At 52.1% G+C, this 8,432-nt stretch overlaps 1 protein-coding gene across 1 annotated transcript in view; it reads left to right on the top strand.

Moving 5' to 3' along the window:
* LOC107300558 (transcription factor COE3-like) overlaps nt 1–6,025 on the top strand; it is a gene marked incomplete at both ends in the record, with an annotated part of 19,509 nt that extends 13,484 nt beyond the window's left edge. Inside the window, 3 exons of the mRNA XM_015829872.1 lie at nt 2,708–2,885; nt 3,582–3,767; nt 5,852–6,025. Of these exons, the coding sequence (XP_015685358.1) occupies nt 2,708–2,885; nt 3,582–3,767; nt 5,852–6,025 (538 nt within the window). The remainder of the gene's footprint in view (nt 1–2,707; nt 2,886–3,581; nt 3,768–5,851) is intronic.
* Between the last annotated feature and the right edge of the window lie 2,407 nt (nt 6,026–8,432).

The raw sequence follows: 8,432 nt of genomic DNA, 5'->3' as shown, positions 1-8,432 counted from the left end.
TGTCTGTCTGTCTGTCTGTCTGTCTGTCTGTCTATCTATCTATCTATCTATCTATCTATCTATCTATCTATCTATCTATCTATCCATTATCCGTCTGTCTGTCTGTCTGTCTGTCTCTGTCTGTGTCTGTCTGTCTGTCTGTCTGTCTACCTATCTACCTATCTACCTATCTACCTATCTATCTATCTATCTATCTATCTATCTATCTATCTATCTATCTATCTATCTATCTATCTATCTATCTACCTACCTACCTACCTACCTACCTACCTACCTACCTACCTACCTACCTACCTACCTACCTATCTGCTGTATGGCAGCTCCGTCATATAAAGAGAGCCACTTTGGTATAGTGGTGAAGGCCCCAGGCCAGAAACCAGGAGACAGTGAGTTCTAGTCCTGCCAGCTGTGTGTGTGTGTGTGTGTGTGTGTGTGAGAGAGAGAGAGAGAGAGAGAGAGAGAGAGAGAGAGAGAGAGAGAGTGTTCTCCCTACAACCTTACAGACTGCTCTGGCTAGGCCCATGCAAACATCTGGCTCCCAACCCAACATCTGTTTCCCATCAGGAATTCCAGGCTGATTCAGTAACCCGGCTTAGAACAGCTCCTTGCTTCCTCACCCCCATCCAGGGACCCAGCCAGTGTTTTCACAGCTCAGTCACGGCTCACAACACCTGGGCGGATGTTAGCTACGGCCCTGCGGAGGCGTCAGGTCAGACCAAGCAGGTGGGAGGTGTGGTTTTATGGGCCAAAGTCCTCCCCCCACACACACACTTCCTTTCCAGGGTGTAAATCTTCCACACCCATTCAAGGGTGACTGGCAACGGACCCGTAGGGCCAAATTCTCAGCCGCCCACCAAGAAGATGGGAAAGCCAGCGTTTGGGCCTGGCTACATGTTACACCCATCGCTTAGAGAAGATAGAATGGCCCCGTTGCGCCACGTGCTAAGCAGGGTTGGGTTTGAAGTAGGTAAGGTTGACAGTGTGAACTGTCAGAAACCGGGTTTCGGAAGAGGAGACTGCTGTGTTTTTCCTTTCATCCATTTTACAAGGGTAGGCAACTTGGCTGGCTCAGGAATTCTGGGAGCTGAAGTCCACGAGTCATAAAAGAGCCAAGGTTGCCTATCCCGGATTTAGAATAAAGAATCCTAGGGCTGGAAGGGACCTTGGAGGCCTTCTAGTCCAGCCCCCTGCTTAAGCAGGGCATCCTATATTATTCCAGACAACTGGCTATCTAATCTCTTCTTGAAAGCATCCAGTGATGGAGCACCCACAACTTCTGGTGGCCAGCTGTTCCACTGGTTAATTGTCCTCACTGTTAGGAAGCTTCTCCTTAATTCCAGGTTGCTTCTCTCCTTGATCAGTTTCCATCCGTTGCTTCTTCTCCTGCCTTCAGGGGCTTTGGAGAATAGGTGGACTCTGATGTTTGGCCCAAAGTCACCCAGCTGTGTTTCATGCCTAAGGCAGGACTAGAACTCACCGTCTCCTGGTGACTGGCCCAAAGTCACCCAGTTGGCTTTCATGCCTAAGGCAGGACTAGAACTCACCGTCTCCTCGTGATCGGCCCAAAGTGACCCAGCTGTCTTTCATTCCTAAGGCAGGACTAGAACTCACCGTCTCCTGGTGATCGGCCCAAAGTCACCCAGTCAGCTTTCATGCCTAAGGCAGCACTAGAACTCACCGTCTCCTGGTGATTGACCTAAAGTCACCTAATCAGCTTTCATGCCTAAGGCAGGACTAGAACTCACTGTCTCCTGGTGATCGGCCCAAAGTCACCCAGCTGGCTTTCGTGCCTAAGGCAGGACTAGAACTCACCGTCTCCTGGTGATTGGCCCAAAGTCACCCAGCTAGCTTTCACGCCTAAGGCAGGACTAGAACTCACCGTCTCCTGGTGATTGGCCCAAAGTCACCCAGCTGGCTTTCATGCCTAAGGCAGGACTAGAACTCACCGTCTCCTGGTGACTGGCCCAAAGTCACCCAGTTGGCTTTCATTCCTAAGGCGGGACTAGAACTCACCGTCTCCTGGTGATTGGCCCCAAAATCACTCAGCTGGCTTTCATGCCTAAGGCAGGACTAGAACTCACCGTCTCCTGGTGATTGACCTAAAGTCACCTAATCAGCTTTCATGCCTAAGGCAGGACTAGAACTCACCGTCTCCTGGTGATCGGCCCAAAGTCACCCAGTCAGCTTTCATGCCTAAGGCGGGACTAGAACTCACTGTCTCCTGGTGACTGGCCCAAAGTCACCAAGTCGGCTTTCGTTCCTAAGGCAGGACTAGAACTCACCATCTCCATTTTCCTAACCTGACATCTTGCGGGTCTCAACTGATCTTGCCCCATCCTGTCCCAGCCACGCCTTTTAGTGTGTGGAGTCATACGCCTGCTTTTCCTTCAGCAGCCGAAGGTGACCACCAGGGATTCTCCTCCAGGGATTTTCCATATTGAGGGAGGATTCGAACCTGGCTCTTTCCTGGTCCAGCACCTTTCCCCCTTTCGGGCAGTCTTCGGCTGCTGGGCCCCGGGAAATCTCCCGTCCTTCAAACTCTCCGATCCCCTTTTGCAAGGCCTGCGTCCGAGACCCTCGACCCTTCCCAGGGATGCTGGGACTTCCACACCCAGCATCCCCAGCACTTTCGAGGCACGCAAGGCTGGGGAGGGAGGGTTCCAAGCCGCGAAACCTTGACCCGGGTTGACCTCTTGCCCCCACCCAGGACATCATCTTGAAACGGGCCGCGGACATCGCCGAAGCCTTGTACAGCGTCCCACGCAACCCGAACCAGCTGACGTCCCTGTCCGGGAACCACGGTCACGCGGGCATGATGGGCGTCAACTCCTTCGGGAGCCAGCTGGCCGTCAACATCAGCGAGTCCACTCAGGGCTCGGAGCAAGGTAGGCCAAGGAAGTCCTCGCTTACCGACCATTCCTCCCACACACGAGAGTGCTGAATGAAGGAACTTAGGGCCATTGCAATGCCCCTCTCTCCCCCCCCCGCGATCCTTTGACCGCCATGATGGCTTCCACAGGGGTAACCAGGATTGCCGTCACTGAGTGAGGCGATCACATGGGCGTGTCGCTTAACAACGGCAGTGGCCTAAATTTGGGGCTTTAATTGTGGGCACAAGTCGAGAACTACCTGTCGTCGGATCCACCCCAGCTGATCGTCCTCGTCTGGCATTTGGAAGGAGGGGTAGACTGCTCCTAAAGCTGGAGGCTCCATTTGTCAATCCACCCTAAGCCCCAATCCGACCTAGGGTGGGTCAGAGAGTACTAGGTAGTCCTCCAGTCACGACCGCAACGGAGCCCAAAATTGATGTTACTAAGTGAAACATGAGTTTTGCCCCCCATTTTACGACCTTTCCCGCCACAGCTGTGGTTGTTAAGTGAATCTGGATTCCCCACTGCTTGTCAGAAGGTTGCAAAAGGGTGTCACATAACCCCGGGACGCTATGACCGTCACAAATACGAGTCAGAGTCCGAATTTCAATCCCCTGACCAGGGGGATGTCCTAAGTCGCTTTCCCCAGCACCGTTGTGACTTCGAAACGGTCCCTAAATGAACGGTACGGAATTGTGGTCTGATTTGCAGGATACCCGCGCAGTGCAAGCAGCGTCTCACCCCGGGGCTACGTGCCCAGCTCCACCCCTCAGCAGAGTAACTACACCACAATCACCTCCAGCATGAACGGTTACGCGGGGGCCACCATGACCGGTCTTGGGGTGCCAGGCTCCCCCAGTTTTCTCAACGGCTCCACCGCCAACTCTCCCTACGCCAGTGAGTATCGCGGCGGTCTGACCGAGACCGACAATTGGGCACCGGTTGGATTCCTTGCTTGCGGTGGGTTCACACAAAGGCTCGTGCGCAACTTTGGGGATGTTTTGTGAGCCGGGGCTATGTAGAATGGAGAAAGACCTCTCTGTGCAGAAGGGCTGTTAGTCTATGCATCTGTTTTCTTCCCAGCTTGTTTGTTTGTTTGTTTATTATGTTCACAAATAATTCAAGGTGGGCAAAGGTCTCCAACACATCTTTCTCCTCCTATTATCCTCACAACGACAACAGGAACGCAGTGAAGTGAGTCGGGCTGAGAGGGTGTGCTTGGCCCAAAGTCAGCTGGCTTTCAATGGCAAAGGCAGAACTAGAATTCGTCGTCTCCCGGTGATTGGCCCAAAGTCACCCAGCCGGCTTTCATGGCTGAGCAGGGACTAGAACTCACCGTCTCCTGGTGATTGGCCCAAAGTCACCCAGTTGGTTTTCATGGCTGAGCAGGGACTAGAACTCACCATCTCCTGGTCATTGGCCCAAAGTCACCCAGCTGGCTTTCATGGCTGAGGAGGGACTAGAACTCACCGTCTCCCGGTGATTGGCCCAAAGTCACCCAGTTGGTTTTCATGGCTGAGAAGGGACTAGAACTCACCGTCTCCCGGTTGACAGGCCCAAAGTCACCCAGTTGGCTTTCATAGCTGAGCAGGGACTAGAACTCACCGTCTCCCGGTTGACAGGCCCAAAGTCACCCAGTTGGCTTTCATAGCTGAGGAGGGACTAGAACTCACCGTCTCCCAGTGATTGGCCCAAAGTCTGAGGTAGCACTAGAATTCACCGTGTCCTGTTATTGACTCAAAGTTATCCGGCTGTTTTTCATGGCTAAGGCAGGACTAGAACTCACCATCTGCGGGTGATTGGCCCAAAGTCACCCAGATGGCTCTCACGGCTAAGGCCAAACTAGAATTCACCAAGAAAGTCCAGTTACCTTTTGGAAAAGCATCTTTGGGGCAACCACGACCTGTCCTGGAGGGCAGAGAATCTCCGTAGACAACTCTAGATTTGGGTCGGTTGCGATGGCCATCACCAACCCATACAAGGGAACCACCTCCTGAATGGACTTGACCTCTTCTGGAGAGACCAAACCTCTGGGGGAGACTTCCTGGTCTGGAAAATCTCTTTCTAGCCCCCTGGAAGACACCAGTCCAACCCCAAAACTGGACACCAGAGAAGACCTTGGTGGAGGAGAAATGGAGGAGGAGGAGGAGGAGGAGGAGAAGGACTGTGGGATTCTTGGTGCTCTCTGAGCTTGGTGGCTTTCTTGCAGGCATTTCATTTCCCAACTGGGTCACATCATCGGTGCTAGAAGGCTGTGGGGTTTGAAGAGAGGAGGAGGAGGAGGAGGAGGAGGAGGAGGAAGAGGAAGAGGAGGAAGAGGAGGAGGAAGGACTGTGGGGTCCTTGGTGCTCTTTGACTGGATGGTTTTCTTGCAGGCGTTTCATGACCCAACTAGTAGCATCATCTGTGCTAGAAGGCACCGATGCAGAGAGGAGGAGGAGGAGGAGAAGGAGGGAAGGAAGGAAGGAAGGAAGGAAGGAAGGAAGGAAGGAAGGAAGGAAGGAAGGACTGTGGGGTCCTTGGTGCTCTCTGAACTTGCATGTTTTCTTAAAGACATTTCATTACCCAACTGGGTCACATCATCAGTGCTAGAAGGGAGGGCAGTTTATGGAGAGGAGGAGGAGGAAGAGGAAGAGGAAGAGGAAAGGCTGTGGGGCCCTTGTTGTTTTCTGAGCTGGGTGGTTTTCTTGCAGGCGTTTCATGACCCAACTAGGTAACATCATCAGTGCTAGAAGGGAGTGAGGTTTGCAAAAGGGGAGGAGGAGGAGGAGGAGGAGGAGGAGGAAGAAGAAGAAAGACTGTGGGGTCCTTGGTGCTCTCTGAGCTTGGCTGTTTTCTTGAAGACATTTCATGACCCAACTAGGTAACATCATCCGTGCTAGAAGGCACCGATGTAAAGAAGAAGAGGGGGAGGCCAGGAGACCCCCCCTTCTCTGCCCCACTGACCCCTGTCCTTCTCTTCACACCCCCCCTCCCTGCAGTCATGCCATCGAGCCCACCCCTGGGGGCCTCCTCCACCCCTGCCGGCGTCTTCTCCTTCTCTCCGGTCAACATGATCTCGGCCGTCAAGCAGAAAAGCGCCTTCGCGCCCGTCGTCCGGCCCCAGGCCTCCCCGCCCCCCACTTGCACCAGCACCAACGGGGCCGGCCTGCAAGGTAAGCTGGCTTGTCTTATTTATTTATTTATTTATTTATTTATTTATTTATTTATTTATTTATTTAATTACATTTATATCCCGCCCTTCTCCTTGCGGACTCAGGGCGGCTAACAATTAGATAAAATACAAACATACAATACACCTATTAAAATTAATTAAAAAGAAATATTTAAACTAATCTGATTAAAAGTAATTAAAACCAGAGTTACCATCCTGGCCGACCGTCGCAGGCTCCTCGTCTCCCCCTACGCACAGGTAGTCCTCGACTTAACAGGCGCTTCATTTAGCGAACGTTCTGATGACCGGTGTTTTTTTTTTCACACTTTACGGCCGTCGCAGCATTCCCCGGGGTCCCGTGATCAAAATTCGGACGCTTGGCAGCCGACTCGCATTTATGATGGTCGCCGTCTGCCCGGGGAGGGGGGAGTGGTCACGTGATCCCCTTCGGCGGCTTGACAAGCCACATCAACGGGGGAAGACGGATCCACTTAGCGACCGTCTTGCTCACTTAACCAATGCAGCGATTCGCTGAACGGCTGGGGCAAAACGACGGGGCAAAACTCGCTTAAAGGAATGTCTCACTTAGCGACAAAAACGTCAGGCTCCGTTGTGGTCGTAAGTCGAGGACTACCTGTAGAGCCCCCCGGACAGCATTTTTCGATCTCGGCAACGCGAAGACGCCGGCTGGGGAATTCTGGGAGTTGAAGTCCAGCTCTCTTTAGGTGACCAAGGTTGAAAAATGCTGCCAGGACCTTCACTTATTATATTGTGAACCGGAAAAATCATTTTAGGCCAGGGGTAGTCAACCTTGGCTCTTTTATGACTCGTGGACTTCAACTCCCAGAATTCCTGAGCCAGCCTGGCTCAGCTTGGAAACCTCCCCCTTTCCCCTCAGCGTGGCTGGCTCAGGAATTCTGGGAGTTGAAGTCCACGAGTCATGAAGCGGCCTAGGCCTAGGCCAGAGATAGGCAACCTTGGCTCTTTTATGACTGGTGGACTTCAACTCCCAGAATTCCTGAGCCAGCCTGGCTTAGCTTGGAAACCTCTCCCTTTCCCCTCAGCGTGGCTGGCTCAGGAATTCTGGGAGTTGAAGTCCACGAGTCATAAAAGAGCTAAAGTTGCCTACCCCAGGCCTACACCTAGGCCGCTTCATGACTCGTGAACTTCAACTCCCAGAATTCCTGAGCCAGCATGGCTCAGCTTGGAAATCTCTCCCTTTCCCCTCAGCATGGCTGGCTCAGGAATTCTGGGAGTTGAAGTCCACCAGTCATAAAAGAGCCCAGGTTGCCTACCCCTGTTTTAGGGGATTTAAAAACAGCTGAAGAAATATTAAAAATCTAAGCGAGAACATTTCCTTGAAAGAAAGTCAAATTGGCCTCTTCTACCGCCCTCAAAGTGGTTGCGGGACCCGGATGGACAGAAATAAATCCACTTTTGGGGGAGCTACGGGGTTGGTTGAGCCCCCTTTTCACCCCCAAGAGTGGTCAGGTTGAGGGGAGAGTTTAAATGTTCTTTCACACAGCATCTCCTGGAAGCCCAAACCTTTCTCCTTGGCCTGCTCTTGTTTTTCAAACAAAGAGCTTTCAGCCAACTGGGCCTCAATGAGGACCAGTCTGTTGTCTGGGCTGATTGGTAACAGAGATTGGAATTCCTCCAAACCCTCAGTAGGCAATTTTGTTTCCGACCCAACAAAGCCCTCCAGGAGCTGCCCTGTCTTAGAAAAGGACCTCCTTTCCGTGAAGCTAAAGAGCTACCAGATGGAGCAGCTTCTTCCCAGGACTTTCCTTGTGGTGCTCTTTCCTTTCTCTCTCCCTACTCCCCTTCCTTCTGTACACCGTAGAACGGTGCACACACACACCCCGAACCTCTCCTAGTGCTGGTAGGAATGGGGAATGTGCATTATTCAGTAATCAAAAGCTTCTTGGGGGGGCTCTTTAATGGTTACCTATATTTAAATCCAGGATACGGTGTTTTATTAAGAGGAATCAGGCCCTTTATTTCCCTTGTCTTCGACCTAGATTCTCACGTGTATCTTTACTGCCGTTTTTTTATTGCTTCTCTAACTCTTCTTTTTATTTTTATTTCTTGGCCTTCCTCTTTTCTTGCTTTTTCCTTCCTTCCTTCTTTCCTTCCTCCCTTCCTCCCTCCTTCTGTTCCTCTCTTCCTCCCACCCTTCGTCCCTCTCTCTGTTTCATCTATCTCATCCTTCCTTCCTCCCTTTTTCTCTCCTTCCTTCCTTCCTTTCTCTCTGTCCCCTTCGTCCCTCCCTTCCTCTTCCTCCCTCCATTTCATCCTTCCTTCCTCTCTCCTTTCCTTTTTCTCATTCCCCTCCCTTCCTCCCTTCCTTCCCTCCGTTTCATCTGTATCATCTTTCCTTCCTTTCTCTTTCTCCTCCCTCCCTCCCT

Source organism: Protobothrops mucrosquamatus, unplaced genomic scaffold (genome assembly GCF_001527695.2).
Source record: "Protobothrops mucrosquamatus isolate PMUCROS unplaced genomic scaffold, P.Mucros_1.0 scaffold7426, whole genome shotgun sequence".
Taxonomy (NCBI): domain Eukaryota; kingdom Metazoa; phylum Chordata; class Lepidosauria; order Squamata; family Viperidae; genus Protobothrops; species Protobothrops mucrosquamatus.
The sequence above is the reverse complement of the archived record's forward strand: the minus strand, read 5'-3'. Positions and strand labels throughout refer to the sequence as shown.